This window comes from Pipistrellus kuhlii, unplaced genomic scaffold (assembly GCF_014108245.1).
Source record: "Pipistrellus kuhlii isolate mPipKuh1 unplaced genomic scaffold, mPipKuh1.p scaffold_m20_p_105, whole genome shotgun sequence".
Taxonomy (NCBI): domain Eukaryota; kingdom Metazoa; phylum Chordata; class Mammalia; order Chiroptera; family Vespertilionidae; genus Pipistrellus; species Pipistrellus kuhlii.
The window spans coordinates 312,501-336,850 of record NW_023425411.1 but is presented as its reverse complement, the minus strand read 5'-3'; the positions used below and the strand labels follow the sequence as shown (position 1 = coordinate 336,850).

Here is a 24,350-nt window from a genome sequence, read left to right as displayed (position 1 = left end):
CCTTGGCCCCTGGCCGCCGGCCCCCGGCCCCCTGACCCCCAGTCCCCGGCCCTTGGCCCCCTGACCCCCAGTCCCCGGCCCCCGGCCCCCTGACCCCCAGTCCCCGGCCCTTGGCCCCCGGCCTCCGGCCCCCTGGCCCCCTGACCCCCAGTCCCCAGCCCTTGGCCCCTGGCCCCCGGCCCCCGGCCCCCCGGCCCCTCGCCGCAGGGCAGCCACACTGCGGCCACAGGGCTGGCCTCACCTCGGGGCCCAGCAGGAAACCCGAAGTCTTGCTCATCACGGGCCCCGGGACGGTCCCTCTCGCCTCTCTGCGGTTTGGACGTCGCTAAGGGACCTGGCTTTGCCTGGAGACAGAGCGAGGAAGGGGAGGCCCAGGCTCCCTCCCGCCGTCCCTGCGGCTCTGGGTTCTATGGTAAATGGGCCCCTGTGGCTGGCGGGCCGGGGTGCGGGTGCCAGTGTCTGGTCCTCCCACACCCCGCCCGGCCCTCTGGGGTCTCCACCGAACGTGAGGGCCGCGCAGGAGGCAGCGGTCACCTCCGTCTGCAGCCACCGCACACCCGGAGCGACCTCGGCGTGACCCCGGGCGCCGGGTGAGTCACAGGCCAGGGCCGGCGGGGAGCACAGAGGGACTTTGAAGAGGAGCCACGCCAGCGTTTACGGCTCACCCACCAGCAAAGCAGCTCCACCTGCGGCACCCACCCTCACCCAGTGTCACCGACGCTGTCCACGGGGGCGGCTTCCAAGCGCCCTGAAGCAGGACGTTCGCGCAGCAGCCGCTGGGCAGCAGCCATGGGAGATGGACCGGGGCGTGGGGGCGCCTCTGGGCCTGGGAGCCGGTGGCTGGTGGCCATTGGGGGGGTGGGCACCAGCAGTCACAGTGCCCGGCGCCCGGTCCCCGCGCCAGGGTTGGGAGCAGTGGCTTTCTCGGGGCCTGGCCCCGCACGCCGGGCCCTGGGTGAGCACAGAACCCCCACAGCGTCCCCCGGAGCTGACCGCTGGCTCTGCCACCTGGGAAGGGGCAGGCCGGCGCTTGCCTCCGAGCTCCCCGGGGTGAGTCACACGGAACCAGATAATGATGCAAATCTCAGTCAACACGTCTAGGGTTTCACCCAGCCTCCCCGGCCGAGGGCGCGGGAGCCCCTCTGATGCCCGGCCAGCGGCCTCGGGCGGAGCCAGCAGTGGACAGTGAGGGGACCGCTGTGCCCAGGGCGGGCAGGACAGGCCCCGGTCCTCTGTAAGGTGCCGTGTTCACAGGTCTCTCCCTTGACCTGGTGACCGCTCGCTGACAAGACGAAAAGACCGGTCTAAACCTCAAGGGAGAACAGCAGTCACCACCAAGCCCAGTGCCCAATCGATGGATGGACGGACCGACGCTGGGGCGGGCAGCTGGTCCTGCCCACAGGCCGTGACCCTGGGCCTGCGGGGTCCATGCGTCTCCGTCCCCCGAAGTCAGCCCGCATAGCCCCAAACCTCAAGCGCAGGCTGGTGTCTGTGGCCCAGAATTCCTTGCCGTCCGGATGCGGGAGGGAGGGAGGTGGCCATGTCCGGCCCTGCTCCGGGCTCCGGGGGCTCCGGGGGCTCCGGGGGCTCGGGGGCTCCGGGGGCTCTGGGGGCTCCGGGGCTCCGGGGGCTCCGGGGGCTCCGGGGGCTCCGGGGGCGGGGCCCGGCTCCGGGGGCTCGGGGGCTCCGGGCTCTGGGGGCCCGGCTCCGGGGGCTCGGGGGCTCCGGGCTCCGGAGGCTCCGGGGGCTCCGGGGGCTCCGGGGGCCCGGGGGCTCCGGGGGCTCGGGGGCTCCGGGGGCGGGGCCCGGCTCCGGGGGCTCGGGGGCTCCGGGCTCTGGGGGCTCCGGGGGCTCCGGGGGCTCGGGGCTCCGGGGGCGGGGCCCGGCTCCGGGAACAGGGAAGTGGCCGGAGGTAACGCTATCGCCGGCCCCGCCCTCCGCCTAATGGCCTGAGGCTGCGGAGCCGGGGCCGTGAAGGCTTTTACGGAAAGTGCCCTGCCCTCTCCGCTCGCTCACATTGGGGCCCACGCGTGAGCCGAGCGCGTGAGCCTGCGTCCGGGCGGGGCAGGCCCCAGCTCCCGTTCCACGCTCTGGCCCCAGATGAGGCCAGCTGGGCTGGACGGGGTGCGGGAGGCTTGGGGGTGGGGAGGGTGGGAAGCGATTCCCAGGCCGACCTGGGAGGCCTGGGCCCCGGGGCAGCGGTGCTGGGAAGGCTCCAGGCCCGTCTCTGCCGGGATCCCGCCGCCCCCGCCCGCCCGCCGGGACCAGGCAGGCTTCAGCCGATAACATCGGCTCCTGCCCTCGGCACCCAGGGTCCCTGCTGTCTCCCGACAAGAACGAGCAAGTAGCAAGTAGCGACAGAAGCCCATTGTCACAGCCCCCTGCGCGGGCGGCCGCCCTGGCCTAGGCTTCCTGGTCTGCCCCGGACACCCGCCGAGAGGCAGGGGACGTCGGCGAGCTTCCCGGCTCTGCCAGCCTCTGGACCGCGTCGCCCCCCCCCCCCCCCCCCCCCCCCCGTCCCCTTCCCGGCAGCAGGGACTTCCTGTGACTTTAAAAACCAAACAAACCAGCTACCCAGTCTCAACAACGCGCGCAAGTCCCGTCCCCTCGGCTGGAGCAAGAGGCTCCGGGAGCCGGGGAGGAGGAGATGGAGACGCCAGGGGCCGACGGACAGGGAGGGCGGCCGATGGCCTCCTGGCCTGGGGCACGGGGTCACCATGCCCCAGCCGGGACCGGAGGGCCGGCAGGGAGGGCCGGCAGGGAGGGCCGGCAGGGAGGGCCGGCAGAGAGGGCCGGCAGGGAGGGCCGGCAGGGAGGGCCGGCACGGGCCTGCGTCCGCCCGCCGCTGAGTGTCACGCAGGGAGGCGCGGAGGGATGGAGGGAGAGGGCGCAGGGCGGACCTGGGAGGTGGTGGTGGGGAAACGGCCCAGTGTCGGGCCGGAGGCCAGGCCCAGGGGTCGGTGTGGGAGAGAGGCTGTGATTAGGATGGGCACGTGGGGGGCCTAGTGACAGAAAGAGGGGCCTTGAGGGATGGATCTGGAAAGTTCTGGAACCAAGAAGGACCTAGGCAGGCTTTTAAAGACGCGGCAGCACAGGGGCCCACCTGGGCATGGCCGGAGGGACAGGACCGGGGTCTGGGGAGAGCAGGGAGGTACGTGTGGGGTTCAGGGGGTGCTAGACGGCCAGTTCCTTTTGGGTCCGAATCTCTCCGTGACTGTTAGAACCGGGCTGGGTGTATGGAGGGCCGCTGAGCTGGGAGCAAGGCAGGCGGCAGGAAAGAAGTGGCAGGAGAGTTTGGCCTGGGCCGGCAGAGCGGGCAAATAGCAACAAGAAAAAAAGCTCACCGCGTTAGTCAACAGAGGCAGAAGAAGGCAGTGGGGCATAAGGTCAAGAAGCACAGAGAGCCCGGCTGGGGTGGCTCAGTGGTTGAGGGTCGACCTATGAACCAGGAGGTCAGGGTTCGATTCCCGGTCAGACCACAGGCCCGGGTTGTGGGCTCCATCCGTGGGGGGGCGTGCAGGAGGCAGCTTTCCAATGATCCTCTCTCCCAATCCTCTCCTCTCTGAAATAAAGACATGTTTTATATATAAGGAAGCACAGAGATGTCCCATTTCCCTCTCTGTCACAGAGGCCGGGCAAGGCTCCGGGCGGGCATGCTGTCACTTGAGGGACCACCTGGCTCCCGCCCTGGCTGGGCTCTGGGGGCAGAGCGGGCATCACTGTGCAGGAAGGAGAGCCCCCGAGGCAGCGGGCGGGGCAGCTGGGAGGACAGCGCTGACCCAGAGCAGCGAAGTGCCCCTGCCCCCCCCTCCCCCCGGGCCTGGGCCTGGGGGGAGGGAGATCGGCCACACGCGCTCCCGGGAGAACCCGCCCCTCTCGGGGGCTGAGGCGTGGAGGGCGCGGCCGGCGCGGGGGCTCCGGGAGGCGGGAGGCCGCTCGGCAGGGGCCCGAGGGGTGGCTGACCATGCAGCTCGGAGGGGATCGTCCCGGGGCCCAGGAGCCCGGACCCTGGGGGGCAGCAGACGCGGGCGCCTCTGGCCGAACACTGAGCTCCGAGGCCGTGAGCCAGGAGGGGGGCCCAACGGGACCCAGAGAGGTCGTGTCTGGGCTGCAGGAGGTCAAGGTCGTTGGAGCAAAGGCTTCGGACGCCTCAGCGCTGGGGGCAGCTCCACCTGCGTGGCTGACGGGGGGAGGAGGGGCAGGAGGCTGAAGGGGGGGGTGGGGGCTGGGGAGCACAGGGGCCCTGCATCACAGGGAGGGCACAGTGCCCTCTGCTTCCTGCTCCCGCCTGGACACGCCAGCCGGGGGAGCAGAACCAGGAAGAGAAGAGCTTTGCCAACAGACGTCCATGCAGGCAGCTCAGGTTTCAGCGCTGGGGGGGCGGGGGGCACCCACCACACCCGCTTCCAGCCTCAGCCCGGCCGGTTACTGCACAGCCCGGCGCTCTGGCTGGCAGGAGGAAGCTCTCCTCCATAAGAGAGCTACTGTGGGCATTGTTTGTTTTTTCATTTCCAAAAACAAGGAAATGTTTACAAAATGGGGGGCGGGGGGGGGGCAGGGAGGAGAGGGTGAGGGCGAGGGAGGCGTGACCCCGAGTTTCCCAGTCTCCCCGCATCCCCGGGCTCCTCCCCGCCCCCCCGCCGCCTGCGGTGTGAGAACAAGGCCGCATTGTCTGGGGCAGGTGTGAGATTGGACTTGAGTCCCCGCCAAGCCCGGCTCCGGAGCCAGGAGCCAGTGCTGAGAGCCGCAAACATGCTCCCGCCTGGCCATACCCTGCAGCCGCCGGGGCTCAGCACCCGGGGCCGAACCCCACAACGCCGATCAGGGGCGGCCCAGCCGCCCGCAGCTCCTGGGGGGGCGCCTGCCGCAGGCCTGCGTGGGCTCGGCCTGGTGGGGTCCTTCCAGGCTTTGGGGGGCCATGAGACGACGGGGAAACGGTGGCGCACACACAGCCTCGCTGGGGTTTGCCCCGTCTTGTCCCGGCCACCCCGCCCCCGCGCCCAGGGCGCTGTTTGGAAGGGAGGGCTGGGAGGCTCAGGGCCCGGCCAGGAAGCCTGTCCCTCGGGGAGCTGACAAGCAGGCGGGGTGACCCCTGGGTGCCATGGGACCCTCTGGGCTCCCAGCTTCTGGTCTAACAACAGGGGCTGGCCACCCCGCTGGCTTGGCTCTGTCTGACTCATCCGTCCCCGCGGTCAGAAGTTCAAAGCCTGACTCCGGGGAAATGGCTGCCCTCGGGGGGAGCTTGCGACACGCGCATTCCCGCGTCTGAGGGGCCTGTGTCTGCGAGCAGGAAAGGCCGAGCGGCCGCCCGCTCCGGCTTCCTCTCCTACCTGCCCCGGGGCCGGCTCCCAGGCCGCCGAGGCAGACCGGGGAGGCCCGATGGGGACGATAGGCCACTGGCCAGCCTGCCCCGTTTCCCCCGGTGAACTCTGACCTCCGCCCCTGGAGGGGAGACCCTGAGCGCCCGCGGGGCCCGCCGCAGACAGCAGCCTGGTCTCTGCGCGGGGCCCCGGGGCTGTCCGGGCGGCTCCAGCCCTGACGCCCGGGACCCTGACCAGCGTCCTGCTCAGGGGGCAGCTGTTTAGGGAGTAAGGGGGGGAGGAAGGCAGCAGCGTCCTGAACGAGGCACCGGTCACTCAGCCCTAGTCCGTCCCTCCACTCCCCAGCCTCTGTCCTCCCACCCCCCAGCCTGCCTGTCGCTCAGCCCCAGCCCCTGCCCCCCCAGCCTGCTGGTCACTCAGCCCCAGCCCCTGTCCCCCCCAACCCCCAGCCTGCCTGTCGCTCAGCCCCAGCCCCAGCCCCTGTCCCCCCCAACCCCCAGCCTGCCTGTTGCTCAGCCCCAGCCCCTGCCCCCCAGCCTGCCCCCGCCCGGCCTGCCCGCACAGCGGCACCTGTTCGCCCCCAGCCCAGCGTAGCAGGCTCTCCAGGGCCGTCTGGCTCGTGGGCGGAGTCCATGACCTCAGGATCCCGCAGGAGGGTGAAGCTCGGTGCGGACACCCTGTGGTGGATGGTTCTGTGAAATGCCAGAGAGGCAGCCCTGGCGTGGCTCGGCGGTTGAGCGTTGACCTAGGAGCCAGGAGGTCCCGGTTTGGTCCCGGTCAGGGCATATGCCAGGGCTGTGGCTGCCTCCCCAGTGTGGGGCGCGCATGGTCCTCTCTGATCACGGATGTTTCTCGTGCTCAGTGGGAGGAGCAGCCCCTGACTGGCAGACGGGGGCAGAGGAGCCCGACACCTCCAGGCCCCGCGCCTCCCTCCCAGGATGTGGGTGCTGCGCAGGGAGAAGCTCAGGGAGGAGGAGGCACCCCTCCCCCCCGCCCCGCCCGCCCCACAGGCGCGAGAGAATCCCACACGGCGCTGGGAAGGTCCGGAGTGAGCCTAATGGGGTTCCCGTGGTCTCCCACCCAAATGGGCCAGCTGTGATTCTGCACAAATTCGATTTCGGAGCCATGCTGGATAATTGGTGGGAAATCCTGTTAAATCAAACAGACCGGCGTCTGGGCCGCGGCTGCTCTCACCCGCAGCCGATGATACTCCGAGAGGCCGGGTGCGACTGACACAGCCCCCCCAAGAGCCTTCTCATCCGGGCGGCAGCTCCGGGGCACCCCTACGGGTCCCCGAGGATGCTGGGCGGACCGGTCACCCGGAACCCCAACGCCTCCTGGGACCACACCCCCAGAGCGTCAGCGCTCCCTGCCTAAGCAGGCCCATGGCAGGCGCGCCGTGCTCTGGGCTCCCCGGACGGAGCCGAGCCAGGCCCTGTGGCCGCCCGGGCCCGGGACCCTCCGGACCACGGCACGCACCTGGGGCACCGGGGGCCGGGAGGACATGCCCCCAGAGCAGGTCCCTCCACAACCGCGAGCTGTCATCACGGCGTCACTGCCTCTGGGAAACGCGGAGCCCGGCCGTGACCTCAGGCCGTGACCTCAGGCTGACCTCGCTGCAGCTGCCACGCCCAGCACCACCCAGGGAGGGGCGCCCCCAGACACACGCTCCCGTTCCAAACCGCGGACCCACTGTGCGTCTCAGAGCCTTCCGGTCCGCCTCCCGATGCAGCCTCGGGGGCCACGGGAGCCGGCCTGGACGCGGGCCCTGCCACGGCTCACCCCGCGGGCGGTTTGCAGCCACACACAGGAGAGGGGGCACAGGAGAGGGGGCACAGGAGAGGGGGCACAGAGGAGGGGGCACAGGAGAGGGGGCACAGGAGAGGGGACACAGAGGAGGGGGCACAGGAGAGGGGGCACAGAGGAAGGGGCACAGGAGAGGGGGCACAGAGGAGGGGGCACAGGAGAGGGGGCACAGGAGAGGGGGCACAGGAGAGGGGGCACAGAGGAGGGGGCACAGGAGAGGGGGCACAGAGGAAGGGGCACAGGAGAGGGGGCACAGGAGAGGGGGCACAGGAGAGGGGGCACAGAGGAGGGGGCACAGGAGAGGGGGCACAGGAGAGGGGGCACAGGAGAGGGGACACAGGAGAGGGGGCACAGAGGAAGGGGCACAGAGGAGGGGGCACAGGAGAGGGGGCACAGAGGAGGGGGCACAGAGGAGGGCGCACAGAGGAGGGGGCACAGGAGAGGGGGCACAGAGGAGGGGGCACAGAGGAGGGGGCACAGAGGAGGGCGCACAGTGGAGGGGGCACAGGAGAGGGGGCACAGAGGAGGGCGCACAGAGGAGGGGGCACAGGAGAGGGGGCACAGAGGAAGGGGCACAGGAGAGGGGGCACAGAGGAGGGGGCACAGAGGAGGGGGCACAGGAGAGGGGGCACAGAGGAGGGGGCACAGGAGAGGGGGCACAGGAGAGGGGGCACAGAGGAGGGGGCACAGAGGAGGGCGCACAGAGGAGGGGGCACAGGAGAGGGGGCACAGAGGAAGGGGCACAGGAGAGGGGGCACAGAGGAGGGGGCACAGAGGAGGGCGCACAGAGGAGGGGGCACAGGAGAGGGGGCACAGAGGAGGGGGCACAGAGGAGGGAGCACAGAGGAGGGCGCACAGTGGAGGGGGCACAGGAGAGGGGGCACAGAGGAGGGCGCACAGAGGAGGGGGCACAGGAGAGGGGGCACAGAGGAAGGGGCACAGGAGAGGGGGCACAGAGGAGGGGGCACAGAGGAGGGGGCACAGGAGAGGGGGCACAGAGGAGGGGGCACAGGAGAGGGGGCACAGGAGAGGGGGCACAGAGGAGGGGGCACAGAGGAGGGCGCACAGAGGAGGGGGCACAGGAGAGGGGGCACAGAGGAGGGGGCACAGGAGAGGGGGCACAGAGGAGGGCGCACAGAGGAGGGGGCACAGGAGAGGGGGCACAGGAGAGGGGGCACAGGAGAGGGGGCACAGAGGAGGGGGCACAGAGGAGGGAGCACAGAGGAGGGCGCACAGTGGAGGGGGCACAGGAGAGGGGGCACAGAGGAGGGCGCACAGAGGAGGGGGCACAGGAGAGGGGGCACAGGAGAGGGGGCACAGGCCCGGGGAGTGGGCCCCGTACACCACTTAGCCCCAAGAAGCCCCGCCGAGCCCGGGGCGGGCGCTGACTGTCAGCGTCCTCCTTCCAGAAGGCGCCATCTGACACGTGTGCACAGAGCACTGAGGGGGCGTGTGTGGCCAGGCAGGGCAGCGGCCCGGGACTAAGGAAACCGCCACGCTGGCCTCCCCTGTGCTCTCAGCAGCTCCTAGGCAACCGCAGGCTGGACCATTTCTTGCTCCTTTTAAAGCCTGCCCAGCCCATGGGCGTGGCTCAGTGGGGGAGCGTCGACCTCGGAACCAGGAGGCCAGGGTTCGAGTCCTGGTGGGGGCGCATGCCCGGGTGGCAGGCTCGATCCCCAGAGCGGGCGTGGAGGAGGCGGAGGATCAAGGATTCTTGCTCATCATGGATGTTTCTCTCTCTCCCTCTCCCTGCCTCTCTGAGATCAATAAAAATATATTTAAAATATTAAAACTGTATTTGGAAGGTTCTGATGTAAACATGACCCTGAGGGGTGTGAGAGGGCCCGGTGCCCGGGACGGCTGCCCCGGAGCCGTGTCTGGAGGGAATGACTCAGCTCGGCCCAACTTCTCCTGCTCCTGGCTCATCCAGGGACCCTGTTTTCTCCGGAAAACGCTTATTTCTCTTAACCATCCATGTTATATTCCCGTCACTGAGGACTGACCTGGTGAACTCTGCCTGCACACTTCCCAGAGCTTAAAACGTAACCGCCCTCTCTCGGCCCGCCCCGGCTCACCCGAATCCCAGGCCGCGGGCCGGCCCGTGTTTGTCTTTGGGGAGAGTTCTCTGCCGTTTTTTCCTAATTTATTATTTTGTTTTATTTACTGTGGCTGGTCACTGGCTCTCGGGTAGCAGAACGTACAGTGTCCTGCCAGGAAGAGATTGCGGGAGAAAGCGTATGGAGAGCGGGGCTGCCAGGGGAGACGTTATTCACCGGCGTTTTGCAATCGCCTCCTTAATCTGCACCACCATCGGCTGTTCCAGCGCCGGGAGGGCAAGGGTTCCTTCAGGAGAGCGGGGTGGGGCTGAGGCGCGGAGACCGGGGTGGGGGACACAGGGGGGCTCTGAGGGGGCGTGAGGGGGGTTGGTGCCCGTCTGGCTCCGGCCAGAGAGGAAAAGCAGAAGCAGGTCCCGCCCCTCAGTGTCTGCGTGGGGGACGGGGACGGGGGGGGGGGGTGGGGGCGTGGGGGGGGCGGCGGGGGGGAGGGCCTGCCCCCCCCCCCCCCCAGCCAGCGGCCGGCACCCCGTTCCCTGTGTCAGGAAACGCACGCAGATGAGCAAACCCCGCGTGGACAGTGCCCTCCCCGGACGGCACCACCGCTCCGGAGCCAGGGGCTGCTTTCCACTGGCACCCGCCCTGGGGGCACACCTGCCCTGGGGCACACTTCCGGCAAATGCTGGCCTGCCTCCGCCTTCGGCCTCCTTTCTGGTTTTAAATATCCAGGGGGAGGGGCTGCCTGGCAGGGAGGGCGAGTCCGGGCGCAGGAGCTGTGCCACCTGACCGCCAGCCCCTCGGAGGGCTGCTGGCCCCCATGCCTTGCACTGAGCCAGTCAGGGCTTCCTTCGGGCGGGGGGTGGGGTCGGGACCGGGCTATGGCTGGGGTGCATGCGGCTGGGGGAGGCCAGGGCTGGGGAAGCAGGGATGGAGCCTGGGCCCTGGCTGGGTTTAGGGTTACGGAAGCTTTAGAGCCGGAGCCGAGGCTGTGTTGTGGTGACCGTTAGGGTTGGGGTTGGGGTTTAGTTTGGGATAAAATTTAGAGCTGAGGCAAGGGTTAGGGAGGGGCTGACACCAGGAGCGGCACAGCATGGCGGCCTAACGCCGCTCTGAGCCGGCGCCCAGGGCTACGGTTAGTGTTAGCATCCGGCGAGGCCCGTGGTCGGCAAACTCATCCGTCCACAGAGCCAAACAGCAACAGCACGACGATTGACGTTTCTTTGGAGAGCCGTGTTTTTTGAACTTAAACTTCTAACGCCACTTCTTCAACACAGACTCGCCCAGGCCGTGGTGTTTTGTGGAAGAGCCACACTCAAGGGGCAGAGAGCCGCCCGTGGCTCTCGAGCCGCAGTTTGCCGACCACGGAGCCAGGCGACGGGTGGCACTGGGTTTAGTTTTGTGGCTGGGGTGCCGTGGGGTGTCTGCCCAGGCCCGGGGTAGGCCTGTGGCTGTGACTGGGGTGCGGTGTGGAGTTACAGGGACGCCCTTCGGCAGCGCTATGGTTCCGGTGAGGGTGGAGGTTGCTCTCAGGGTCAGAATTGTGGTCCAAGTTAGAGCTGGGCCAGTGCTCAGGTGAGGGCTCAGGGAAACAATGGAAGCCGCTAAACTGGGGCGGGGGGCAGGGGCAGCGTGTTCGAAACTACAGTGACATGCTCAACTGCGGGAGGAACATTCTGGAGCCCCCCCGCCCCCCCCCCGCCATGGCTGTGGGCTGGGCCTTCTCCGTCCCCAAGCTGACTGCCACCCATGAGCTCCTGAGCTCTGGGGGGCGGGGCAGGGGCAGCCAGGGCCCCGGCTCCTAGGCCGCTGGGCCGGGGCACGTCTGCTCTGGAGATAGAAACCCCTGGCTCATTCGGGAGGAGGCCCCATGGCCTCCCAAGGGGAAGGAGGCCAGCCCACGGCCCGGGTCCCACCAGGGCTGCCGGCCTGGCTCATGGCACCTCCACTTCCCGGAGAGCCTGGGGGGAGGGGCAGGGGAGGCTGGGCTGGCACCCGCGGGTGCCCCTCGCCCTTTCTCGTCGGGGGCGTGGGCAGGATGGTGGCCCCGACGCCCGTGTCCGTGTGACTCAGGGAACGGAGCGGGAAGCCTGCCCTCGTTTGGAGACAGAGTCTTCGCAGAGGTGACTGAGCGCAGAGCTGGTGACATCACCCGGCCGCTGGGCGGGGCCTCGCTCAGGGACGAGTGTCCTTGTCGGAGGGAAGGAGGAGAGGACAGAGGAGGCGGAGGCAGAGGTCAGAGATGCGGTCACAGTCCGAGAAGCGCCGGCCCCCGAGGTGGGGGAGGCTGGACTCTGTGCCTGAGGGGCCGGGCCTGCAGGAGGCGGGAGAGGGCCTCCCGGGCCTCTCCGCCCGGTGGGAGGCCACGGGCCACGGCAGCCACAGGAAGCAGCGGCACTCGGTCCAGCCGATACGGGTCACGGGCTGCAAACAGCACACCCTTCCCCGGGCCCCAGCCCTCCACAGGGGGGGAAACTGAGGCTGTGAGCGGTGACGGCCCTGCAAACCTCCCATCGCCGAGGGGCGGAGGCAGTGTTTGAGCGAGGCCGTCCAGCCCTCACACTCAGCCTCAGCCTCTGCCCGCTGTCTTCCTGAGGCCCGTGGCCCTCAGCCCTAAGGCCCGTGGCCCTCAGCGTCTCCCTCCTCTCGCCTAACCATCATACCAAGTGAGTGCCCACCGACAGCCTTGTGAAGCCTCTCATGTGAGCAAGACACGTGTGTATACATGTATGTGCCTGTGCCTCGCCCTCCCCTGCTCCCTCCGCCGGCGTGAGCCACGTCCCCCCTCCTCGCCGCCTTTGGAGACGGACGCTCAGGGCCCCGGGGAGACTGGGGTGCGGGTCCCACCGAGTCCAGCCTCACGCTGTGATGAGCGTCCTGAGCGTCTAGTGACCCCAGAACACAGCCCTGCAGGACCGTGGCGAGGAAGGCGTGACGGACACAAAGCACAACGGGCCCCACGGAAGAGCTGGACCCCCGAGGTGCTCAGAGCACACACACGGGAACATCCCCTGCCTCTCAGCTTCCGTGGTCCTGACCTCTGTCTGCCCCTCAGGCCCGTCTCCCTCCCCCGGGCCCGTCTCCCTCCCCCGGGCCTGTCTCCGTCCCCTGGGCCCATCTCCATTCCCCAGGCCCGTCCCGTCTCCGTCCTCAGGGCCGTCTCCCTCCCCCCGGCCCGTCTCCCTCCCCCGGGCCCGTCTCCGTCCCCCGGCCCGTCTCCCTCCCCCAGGCCCGTCTCCCTCCCCCGGGCCCGTCTCCCTCCCCAGCCCGTCTCCGTCCCCCGGCCCGTCTCCGTCCCCCGGCCCGTCTCCGTCCCCCGTCCCGTCCCCGTCCCCAGGGCCGTCTCCCTCCCCCCAGCCCGTCTCCCTCCCCCGGGCCCGTCTCCCTCCCCCTGCCGGTCTCCTTCCCCCCAGGCCCGTCTCCGTCCCCCGGGCCGTCTCCGTCCCGTTCCCCGAAAGGAGGGGGTTTCGCAGCCGCAGGGAGGGTCCCCGGGAGCGGTGGGTCAGGAGTCAGACTCTTAGTCACCGGCTTCCGGCGGCCGGAGCCGCCCGGGGCGAGGGGCTGTGAGTGCGACCTCGGTGCTCAGCGTCCTAGGACCTGCCCCACAGCCTGACAAGGGACATGTGTCCCCTTTCCTCCCCACGCTGCACACGCGTCCCGAGCCTCACGGTGACGTCCTGCCGTGTGGACGCGTGGCCGTGCCAGCAGGGCTTCCTGCGGGTTTGGTGTCAGCCCCGGTACCCAGGAAGCCGGACTTCCCCTCGGCCTTTTATTGCCCAACCTCCAGGCTCAGCGTGTTCGGCGGCACGGCCCCCGGCCCCTCCTCTGTGCCGGTGACTCCCAGGCACATCCGACCGGATCAATCCCGGCGTCCCCGAGTCTCCGAGACCTCCACCCACAGTGTCCGAGGGACAGGCGTGCCCTCCCGGCGAAGCCCCCGCAGAGCCGGGCCCCCCGCCCCCTCAGCCCGTGACGTCTCCGTGCTCCCCACAGCGGCCACGGCCACGTGCTGGAAACACAGACACATGTACACGGCCACGTGCTGGAAACACGGACACATGTACATAGCCACGTGCTGGAAACACGGGCACATGTACACGGCCACGTGCTGGAAACACGGACACATGTACATGGCCACGTGCTGGAAAGACAGACACATGTACACGGCCACGTGCTGGAAACACGGACACATGTACATGGCCACGTGCTGGAAAGACAGACACATGTACACGGCCACGTGCTGGAAACACGGACACATGTACACAGCCACGTGCTGGAAACACGGGCACATGTACACGGCCACGTGCTGGAAACACGGGCACATGTACACGGCCACGTGCTGGAAACACGGGCACATGTACACGGCCACGTGCTGGAAACACGGGCACATGTACATGGCCACGTGCTGGAAACACGGACACATGTACACGGCCACGTGCTGGAAACACGGGCACATGTACACGGCCACGTGCTGGAAACACGGGCACATGTACACGGCCACGTGCTGGAAACACGGACACATGTACACGGCCACGTGCTGGAAACACGGGCACATGTACACGGCCACGTGCTGGAAACACGGGCACATGTACACGGCCACGTGCTGGAAACACAGACACATGTACACGGCCACGTGCTGGAAACACGGCCACGTGGGCAGTCACCGCCACACGCAGCTGCCCGCCCACAGCAGCCCGGGCTGATGGGTGTGTGGAGCGTCTCCTGAAGCGGCACAGACGCTCAGAGCAGAGCCGGGGACAGGGACAGGACCAGGCAGAGGGCTGGCGGGAGGCTTTACCGGGGAGGGGACCCTGTTAGCTCTCTGACGCGGGGACCCCCGGGTCTGCCCCACACGACGGGCAGAGGCGCTTTCTTACAGAAAAACAGGACGGTCCCGGTTCTCATGTTCACACACTGCCCCCCCTGGGTCCCAGCGCAGCCGCGTGTCCGATTGGAAGGACAGCGCCCGTGGGGACCCAGCCGCGCCCCTTTTCTGGAGACACAGGTGGGAGAGCTGGTGGCACGCCCCCTGCCCCCGGCTCTGTGCACGACGGCGCGCACGCCTCCTGAGTGCAGTGCGAACCCCAAAAGGAAGAGCATCACCCCCAAATCCCAGCCGGTCTCAGGCTGCCACCCCCACATCCCACCGCACGACTGACACCGCGGAGACGCCTGGGAGTGGCTCTGCCGTCGGAGGACAAGCTGCCGTCCTGGCTGGCCCGCCCCTGCCTGCACACTGGGCCTCTTTCCCTAAGGCCGGACGGGCCTGCTCGCTGGACGGGCTCTCCCTGGACCTGGACCGGGGCGTCTGCCCTCGGCCGAGTGGGGGGCGGGCGGCGGGGACGCGGTATCGCGGAGCAAACGGCCGCTGACGTCCGTGACCCACAGCGCTGACGAGCTCGGGGCGCTATCTCACGGGCACGGCGGGTGCTGGGCGTGACTGGGCCTCTCCGTGGTGTGGCCGCTGCCAGCTCCTCACCCTGGGGGTGCAGCAGCCTGCCTGCTTCTCGCTGGAAACGTACCGACTGCAGTGACCCCTCTGCCGTGGGGCACCCGCACAGCCCGGAGAGCGGAGAGGGACACTGGCCCCAACCGACTGGAGGCCGTGAGCACCTGAGACAGCCTGGCTGGTACCTGGCTCGGTGTGTGTGCGTGCATGTGTGTTCATGTGTGTGTGTGTCTTCCAGCCTAGCCACACAGCTAATCAAACCGCCATCTGCACGTGTCTCCCCACCGTCCACACCCAGGGAGCAGTGCCCTCGCCTGGGGCCTGGTGACCAGGTCATCGGACTCCGCCGGCTGGGGCGGTCCGAGGCCGCGTGTCCAGCCGGCGCCCGGGCTGCGGGCCTGCGGACCCCCCAGCACAGAAGCGAGGCCGGGGCGGGGGCTGCGGGCGCGTGGGCGGCCGGCGGTACTTACCCTGCATCTGGCTCTGAGGCTGAGGGTTGAAGGCCGCTGAGTGGCCCAGGGAGGCGCGCGGGGCGGGCGTGGGGGCGGGGTGGTGCGGGCTGACCCGCATGGCGGTGCGCCGCAGCTGTTCCAGCTCACTGAGCCGCTCGGAAAAGGACAAGCTGCCCGGCTTGGTCTGATCATCTAGTTTCTGACGGTGTCCTGGGGGGGGGGGGGGGGAGGAGGGAGGGAAGAGATGAGAACATGTATCTGGATCGTCTCAAACGGGGTTTCCTGTCCTTCCCCGCCTGCTCCCCGCTCCCCGGGGGGCTGGTCCCCACGGCAGGCTGGGCCCCCTCAGTCCCGTGGCTGCTCAGTGCTCCCGGCCTGGGCTCCACGGCCGGGACCCCGGCTCCCAGGGCCGGGGAGGGGCTCAGGGCAGGTGGGGCGGTGAGGCAGGGGGAGGCACAGGGGTGCGGCTCTGGGCCCCACGCTGGGCTCGGGCATGGTGGCAGGAGAGGCGCCTCCCAGGGCGTGAGCTCAGCGGCTCCTTACTCTGCACCAACACCGGCTTTCCAGCCATAATGGCTGCCCTGGCACAGGCACGCCCCTTCCAGTGGGGAGCGGGTGTGGCTGCGAACCTAGAGCCGGAGGCCGGCTTCCTGGGAAGTGCCCAGCCCCGGCCGCCCGGCTCTCCCTCCCACAGGCCTCCTGGGAACCGCTCCTTCCCTGAAGCCGCGGTCCAGGTGCGGCTCCAGAGGGAACCTTCCGGAAGGTGAGGCTCCCAGAGGGAACCTTCCGGAAGGGGGGGCTGGGGCCTGTGCCAGCCCAGCACTCCCGGCAGCCCAGGCCTGGAGCCCAGAGGTGCCCCTCGCAGCCTGGACCAGCTTTCCAGGGCACCAGGAACCCTTGTGGACAGGACGTGGCCTGGCCTGGCCCCTGTCGGAATCACTGCCCCCAGGACACAGGCCCGGCCTGGGGGGCGGGGCCTCCTGCTGCCCCCGAGGCCGCTCCCGGTGCTGAAGCGGAGACGCAGGCCTGGAGCAGGGGTGCTCGGAGGTGCCCAGCCCTGTGGCTCCCGGAGCCGCTGCCCGGTCGGTTTCACGGCCCCTGGCTGCCCAGTGGCCGGAAGCGAAGCCCGGAGCAGCAGCTTGCTGTGGCCACACCCACGTCTCGTTCACCTCCCGATCCTCGGGGAGAGGGGGTCCCACCCTCCCCGTGGCCCAGCCGGGAGAGGCAGGGCGGGTGGCGGCGAGGGCATGGGGAGGGACGGACATCTCAGTCTGGCTCTGATGGCTGCAATCACAAAGTTAACTTTCATGGTGCCCTGGTTGGGGTGGCTCAGTGGTTAGAGCATCGGCCCATGGTGGACAGAAGGGTCCCGGTCCCGGGTTCGATTCCCGTCAAAAGCACATGCCAGGTTGTGGGCTCCGTCCCCAGTGAGGAGCATGCAGGAGGCAGCCGGCCCCTGATTCTCTCAGCATGGATGTCCCCCTCGTTCTCCCTCCTCCTGCCTCTCTCTCTGAACTCCGTGTAAGAGGACACCTCACGCTTGTGTGATGGTCCGAGTGCCCGAGGCCTGGCTCCCTCCCGCTGCCCGCCCCCTGGCACAGCTGCCGCGGCTCCGACGGCCGAGCAGAAAGGCCCACGGGCTCCAGAGAAAAACACTGGGCGATGTTTGTCAGCTCCCGGAGCGCCCTCCTCATGTGTCACCGGCAAAGCTGGACGCAGCCCGCAGCCCGCAGCCCGCAGCCCGCAGCCCGCCCAACACCAACACCGGGTCACACAGCCGGCCTGGGCCCGGCCCTGCCCGGCGGGTATGTGAGGCCCCGGCCTTGCGGGTAGAGGCTGTGGGGCCGGTCCCGGAACAACCCGTCATTCCCTCCGAAACGCAGGAAGATCTTTTTCTAGAACGTTCTTTTTCAGTCAACCACAGACGGAGTCATTCAGCATCGCCGGAGTTCCTGACTCCTCCCACCCCTCAGCGTGGCGCCGCGGTCCTGGCTCCCTGATGTCGCACGGAGAACCTACAGTCCTCCTGGGAAACACCACAGCTCCACGTCCAAGGCCGGCCCTTTCACACCCGAGCGGGACCTGAGGCTGGGGCCAGGGGGGCAGAGGGCCTAGGTCAAGGGGGGGGCAGAGGAGGGGTCAGAGGGCAGAGAGCCTGGGGGTCAGGGTGCAGAGGGCCTGGGGGTCAGGGGGCGGAGGGCCTGGGGGTCAGGGGGCAGAGAGCCTGGGGGTCAGAGGGCAGAGGGCCTGGGGGTCAGGGGGCGGAGGGCCTGGGGGTCAGGGGGCGGAGGGTCAGAGGGCGGAGGGCCTGGGGGTCAGGGGGCGGAGGGTCAGAGGGCGGAGGGCCTGGGGGTCAGGGGGCAGAGAGCCTGGGGGTCAGAGGGCAGAGGGCCTGGGGGTCAGGGGGCGGAGGGCCTGGGGGTCAGGGGACGGAGGGCCTGGGGGTCAGAGGGCGGAGGGCCCGGGGGTCAGGGTGCGGAGTGCAGCACCAGGATCGGGGAGGGCTCTGCCTCAGAAAGGGCGCCAGCTGGCAGGAAGGCACAGAGCCCCCCAGCAGGCTCCGTGCCCGTTCCCATCGCCCTCTCCAGGCACCAGGAGTGCGGAAGACCCTGTGCTGGGGCCCGTGGGCAGCCCAGGGGCGTGTGTGTGAGACCACGCTGAATGCACGGTGCTCGGCGCTTGGAAGAAAGGCCACGTGTGGTGCCTGCCGTGGCCACCACGCCTGGGACCGGGTGCCACCAAGAAGCCCCCCCCCCACACACACGCCATCTCAGCTCTGTCGCCTCGGCGGGCACAGCGGGCACTCCTGTCCTGTATGATGTATGGTAGACGTGTCATACACAGACGTGCTAGTTAATGCAACCCGAGAGATACAGCAGGGATGCTAGCATATGCTGTAGTAGAACACACATGACACATACATGCTTACACGTCATCCAGTTTTCTGTAAACACAGGAAGCTTCCCTCTCCAGTCTCTTCCCAGGTCTTTAAGCCAAGGGAGCAGCACCACAAGGTTGGGGTACTTCAGGGTGGGGGTGAGGGGGGCGGGAATGGCGGGAAGGGCCAGGACGTCAGCCTCTGTCTGAACACACGTGTGGGAGGCGGAGTGCCGAGCAGTGATGTCATTTACCCCTGTCACCAGCGGCCGAGAAAGAGTCTGAAAACACACCCTCCCTCTCCCACTGCATGCCCAGCGCACCAGGAACCCCAAATTCTGTGAATCCCGAGTGCAAAAGGAGAGGAGCCTAGCCCACTGTGCCCCCCGCTCCTGAGTGGCAGGTGCGGGCGGGGTAGGGCCGAGAGTTTGGGTCCTGCTCAGGGTCCGGGGTGCTGGCCCAGGGGCACCAGGAGGCTGGGGTGAGGGGCTCCTCCCCTGGCGTGGGGCCCTCAGCGTGCTTGCGATCTGTCTGGGTGGGGACGAAAGCACCAGACCACCCGCCTGTGCCCAGGCCCGGCCACGGCACCGAGGGCGGAGCACGTGGCGAGAGCCCGGTCTGTCTCCTCACTTCCCAGCCCTCGCTGTGCGGAGCCCTGAGATGCCCAGGGCCGCCCGCAGGCCGGGGGCTGGGGGGCGGCTGTCGCTCCACCATCATCGCGAGGGCCCGGGAGCCGCAGTCAGGTGTGCTCAGACACGGGAAGGCCGCTGCTGGACACGCAGGAAGGCGGTGGAGACGGCCACGGCCACGTCACGAGGGAGAGCCACTGGGCCGGGGCAGCCCCCCACACGGACGGCAGCCAAGGCCCCACGGGGCTGCCCAGGCCCTGCCCTCCCTCAGCCGCGTCCCCGAAACTCAGGGACAAAAGCAGGCAGAGCTGGGGGGCTCACCGCAGTCAGACACGAGCCTTCGCCCCCATGAGCTGCCCGAGCCTCAGCTCCCTGACGCCAGAGGCGAGCGGTCACAGGCGCCCGGGGCCTCCCGCTGGTGCTGACTGAGCGGGTGCTGAGCCGAGGGGAGAGCCGTCTGGGGACGCTGGGGGGGCGAGTGGCAGCCTCCACAGCCGTGCAGGCGGCCCCCAGGTTCACGGCTCTCTCTCCCGGCCTCCAGTGCCCACCACTGTCACCTCCCTCCGCAGGGACCAAGGGGACTCCCCGGGGAGAGGGAATTAAAGAGGAATGGGGCTGGCACCGTGCATCCACTTCCCGCACCTCCTGTCCCCACGAGGGACGGACAGCAGGGCGGACAGTGGGGTGGATAGAGGGGCGGACAGCGGGATGGAGAACGGGGAGGACAGCAGGATGGACAGCGGGATGGAGAACGGGGAGGACAGCAGGATGGACAGCGGGATGGAGAACGGGGAGGACAGCAGGATGGACAGTGGGATGGATAGAGGGGCGGACAGCGGGATGGAGAACGGGGAGGACAGCGGGATGGACAGCGGGATGGACAGAGGGGCGGACAGCAGGATGGAGAACGGGGAGGACAGCGGGATGGACAGCGGGATGGAGAGAGGGGCAGACAGCGGGGAGGACAGTGGGATGGACAGAGGGGCGGACAGTGGGATGGACAGAGGGGCGGACAGCGGGATGGAGAACGGGGAGGACAGCGGGATGGACAGCGGGATGGAGAGCGGGGCGGACAGCGGGGAGGACAGCGGGATGGACAGTGGGGAGGACAGCGGGATGGAGAGAGGGGCGGACAGCGGGGCGGACAGCGGGGAGGACAGCGAGATGGACAGCGGGGAGGACAGCAGGATGGAGAACGGGGAGGACAGCGGGATGGACAGCGGGATGGACAGAGGGGCAGACAGCGGGATGGAGAACGGGGAGGACAGCGGGATGGACAGCGGGATGGAGAACGGGGAGGACAGCGGGATGGACAGCGGGATGGAGAGAGGGGCGGACAGCGGGAAGGACAGTGGGATGGACAGAGGGGCGGACAGTGGGATGGACAGAGGGGCGGACAGCGGGATGGAGAACGGGGAGGACAGCGGGATGGACAGCGGGATGGAGAGCAGGGCGGACAGCGGGGAGGACAGCGGGATGGACAGCGGGGAGGACAGCGGGATGGAGAGAGGGGCGGACAGCGGGGAGGACAGCGAGATGGACAGCGGGGAGGACAGCGGGATGGACAGCGGGATGGACAGCGGGGAGGACAGCGGGATGGACAGCGGGGAGGACAGCGGGATGGACAGTGGGATGGACAGCGGGATGGACAGCGGGATGGAGAGCGGGGCGGACAGCGGGGAGGACAGCGGGATGGACAGCGGGGAGGACAGCGGGATGGACAGCGGGGAGGACAGCGGGATGGACAGCGGGGCGGACAGCGGGATGGACAGCGGGGAGGACAGCGGGATGGACAGCGGGATGGACAGCGGGATGGAGAGCGGGGCGGACAGCGGGATGGACAGCGGGGAGGACAGCGGGATGGACAGCGGGATGGACAGCGGGGAGGACAGCGGGATGGACAGCGGGATGGACAGCGGGGCGGACAGTGGGGAGGACAGCGGGATGGACAGAGGGATAAACAGTGGGGCGGACAGCGGGGTGGACAGTGGGGTGGACAGCGGGATGGACAGCGGGGTGGACAGTGGGCAGTAAGTGGGATGGACAGCAGGAGGGGTGATGGAGGGTGACTTCCGAGGGTGGGGTTTGGAGGGGGTGTGCAGAGAGGGGACTGTGGCCGGGGGTGCTGCCTGTGGCCTCCGACCTGCTTTTATTTATTTACTTACTTACATATTTTTCCAAAAACTATTTATGAAATTGACGGGGGTGACGTTGCTCAACACGCTCCCGTCAGTTTCACGTGTGGGTTCCTATGTGATAAGACCTGTGTGTGGCAGCGTGTGCCCCGCCCGGAGCCGGGGCTTCCCTGTGCCCACACAGCAGGGCCTCCCCCGCCCCCCCAGCAGCCACCCCTCCCAGGCGCACTCGGTCAGCTCCGGTCCAGCCCAGGGCCAGGGCTGAGGAAGAGGAGAACATGGCCCGAGGCCCCCAGCTGCCCGGCCGCCTGCTGCCCGCACAGGCCGGACCCCTTGGGTCTCCCCTCGCCCGCCCGCCCGCCCGCCCGCCCGCGCAGGGCACATGCCGTGCATTCCTGGCCGGGGCGCAGGGCGTGCTGAGGCAGGCCCGGAGCCGGGGTCCCCGCCAGGCTGGTGGCAGTGCGGCTCCAGAGGATGCGCCGGTGAGCGGCTGAGCGGGTGAGGGCGTGAACGAGTCCCCTTCCTGGCACGGCGCATCCTGGAGCGCCTCGGGTGACCTCGGATGACCCGAATGACCTCTACCCCCACTGATGGATGCCAGAAAGGCCCCGCCCATCCCTAGGAGCCCTGCCCAGTGCCCGCCGGGCCAGGCCCCTGGTTCCCACACCTCTCTGGTGTCACACATGCCAGCTGGGCGCTGGGCGGGCGTGGGGGCAGAGAGCCAGGGCAGCCAGGCCTGGGAGAGCTGAGCAGCCTCCGGTGCGACGGGACGGGGCGGCCGAGCACTCTGCCCCGAGCACCGATGTGTCACTGGGTTGTTTCTAACAGGCTGTGTACCCCGCCCCCCCACCCCGCACGCCCCCCACCGCCTCCCCCACTCCCTCCCCCACTCCCTCCCTCCCGCTCACAGAATGCTTTTGTGCCTCCTCGCCAGTCTGACTCCTGTTCCCCGTGGTCAGCTCCCACCTCTGAGGCCTCTGTTTGGGGGGGCGGGGGCCTCTGTTTGGGGGGACGGGGGGCCTCTGTTGGGGGGGCGGGGGCCTCTGTTTGGGGGGACGGGGGGCCTCTGTTGGGGGGGCGGGGGGCCTCTGTTGGGGGGGCGGGGGCCTCTGTTGGGGGGGCGGGGGCCTCTGTTGGGGGGGCGGGGAGTCTTGTTCCGCTCGGGACTCCTGAGGGGCACAGCGGGCGATGAGAACACGGTGCACCACCCGCTGGGTGCGGGGCCTTAACGGGAAAGGCCCAGGACACAGCGCCTGCTCACCCTGCTGACCCCGGATCAGCGACGGCGCCGGCCACTGTCCTTCCTCCCCCTCCCCAGGACCCAGCTGGGCCAGCACCCGGCGGCTCCACAGCAGCGACGCCCAGGAGCCGCCTCCCCAAGCACACCTCACACTGGCCTCTCCCCTGAGCTCCTGAGAAGGGCCCCTCTGTGCCAGAGCCTATCTCAGCTCCCGGAGCCTCTGCCAGGCCCGAGGGCCCCCCGCCCTGCCCGGCTCTGCCCCCCCCCCTCCTGCCTGCTCTGCCCCCCCACCCCCCGCCCTGCCCGGCTCTGCCCCCCCACCCCCTGCCCTGCCCGGCTCTGCCCCCCCACCCCCTGCCCTGCCCGGCTCTGCCCCCCCCCCTGCCCTGCCTGGCTCTGCCTACCCCCCCCCCGCCCTGCCCGGCTCTGCCCCCCCACCCCCTGCCCTGCCCGGCTCTGCCCCCCCACCCCCCGCCCTGCCCGGCTCTGCCTACCCCCCCGCCCTGCCCGGCTCTGCCCCCCCCCCGCCCTGCCCGGCTCTGCCCCCCCACCCCCTGCCCTGCCCGGCTCTGACCCCCCTGCCCTGCCCGGCTCTGCCCCCCCACCCCCTGCCCTGCCCGGCTCTGCCGCCCCCTCTTGCCCTGCCCTGCCCGGCTCTGCCCCCCCCCCCCTGCCCTGCCTGCTCTGCCCCCCCTCCCTGCCCGGCTCTGCCCCCCCCCCCCGCCCTGCCCGGCTCTGCCCCCCACCCCCCGCCCTGCCCGGCTCTGCCCCCCCACCCCCTGCCCTGCCCGGCTCTGCCGCCCCACCCCCTGCCCTGCCCGGCTCTGCCGCCCCCTCTTGCCCTGCCCTGCCCGGCTCTGCCCCCCCCCCCCTGCCCTGCCTGCTCTGCCCCCCCTCCCTGCCCGGCTCTGCCCCCCCCCCCCGCCCTGCCCGGCTCTGCCCCCCACCCCCCGCCCTGCCCGGCTCTGCCCCCCCACCCCCTGCCCTGCCCGGCTCTGCCGCCCCCTCCTGCCCCGCCCTGCCCGGCTCTGCCCCCCACCCCCCGCCCTGCTCGGCTCTGCCCCCCCACCCCCGCCCTGCCTGCTCTGCCCCCCCCCCCCGCCCTGCCTGCTCTGCCCCCCCACCCCCTGCCCTGCCCGGCTCTGCCGCCCCACCCCCTGCCCTGCCCGGCTCTGCCGCCCCCTCTTGCCCTGCCCTGCCCGGCTCTGCCCCCCCCCCCCTGCCCTGCCTGCTCTGCCCCCCCTCCCTGCCCGGCTCTGCCCCCCCCCCCCGCCCTGCCCGGCTCTGCCCCCCACCCCCCGCCCTGCCCGGCTCTGCCCCCCCACCCCCTGCCCTGCCCGGCTCTGCCGCCCCCTCCTGCCCCGCCCTGCCCGGCTCTGCCCCCCACCCCCCGCCCTGCCTGCTCTGCCCCCCCCCCCCCGCCCTGCCTGCTCTGCCCCCCCCCCCCCCGCCCTGCCTGCTCTGCCCCCCCACCCCCTGCCCTGCCCGGCTCTGCCCACCCCCTGTCCTGCCCGGCTCTGCCCCCCCCCCTTTAACCTCTTCTGCTTCCTCCCTCCGGCAGCTGCCGCAGACACAGTGAGGCTGCTGTGCGGCTGTGCCAGCGGCCGGGCCTCCGGGCGTGCAGGCCGGTTACTCTCCGGTGTCTGCCTTGGCGCGGCAGCCTCTCAGCGGGAAGTGTGGGTCAGCGGGCTGCCTGCGCCCGATGGGGAGACAGCGGGCCTGCCGGGAGCAGCCGAACCCGGGCCCAGGAGGGGCCTCAGCGTCTCCCCACCGGCCGGGCCCCTGGCCTGCAAGCCCGGCACTGGGTGGCCCAGAGGGTGTCTCCCTTTCTGAAAGGGTGCCGACGCCATGGGAGGCCTCGAGGGGCTTCCCCCTCACGCTGGCGCTCTGGCGGGGACTTCGCTTCCCTCTCTTGCCGGCGCGGGGAGTAGCCGATGCACCCGCTGCCTCCCCCTCCCCCGTCTGCCCCCCCCCCCCCCAGTCCTGGATCTCTGTCCCCCAGGCTGGCAGCGGTCGCAGGGCCTGGGCCCTCGCGGTGGGAACACAGCAGCCACCCCCACAGACATCAGGCCCTGCGTCCCGAAGCCGAAAGGGATCCTGAGATCACCCCCCCCCCCCCCTCAGTCTGCAGATGGGGGAACAGGTTCTGAGAAGGGCTGAGGGCCAGAGGCTGGTTCCCAGGCCGGCCACGCCCTCGCCCAGGGCGGCCTGAGAGGAGCCCAGCCCCCAGACTCAGGTTTCAGCCTCTTCCAGCTCCCCCTCCCGCCCGGCTCCCGCCCGGCTCCCGCCCGGCTCCTGTTTATTTTCAGACGCTGAATCACCGGGCCATGGCAGGGCTCCTCCGCCCGGTCCCCGCGTCCTCGTCCGCCCGCCCGGCCTGCCCCGGGGCG

The 24,350-nt window shown here is 70.0% G+C and overlaps 1 protein-coding gene across 5 annotated transcripts in view; it reads right to left on the bottom strand.

Moving 5' to 3' along the window:
* Positions 1 to 24,350, bottom strand: part of RUNX1 (RUNX family transcription factor 1) — a 162,891-nt gene that overhangs the window by 20,058 nt on the left and 118,483 nt on the right. For 4 of the 5 annotated variants that reach the window (XM_045578822.1, XM_036430263.2, XM_045578821.1 and 1 more), the window contains one exon: positions 15,098 to 15,289. The exons of the other annotated variant lie outside the window; for it this stretch is intronic. In XM_045578822.1, the coding sequence (XP_045434778.1) occupies positions 15,098 to 15,289 (192 nt within the window). The remainder of the gene's footprint in view (positions 1 to 15,097; positions 15,290 to 24,350) is intronic. 5 annotated transcript variants of the gene reach the window in all.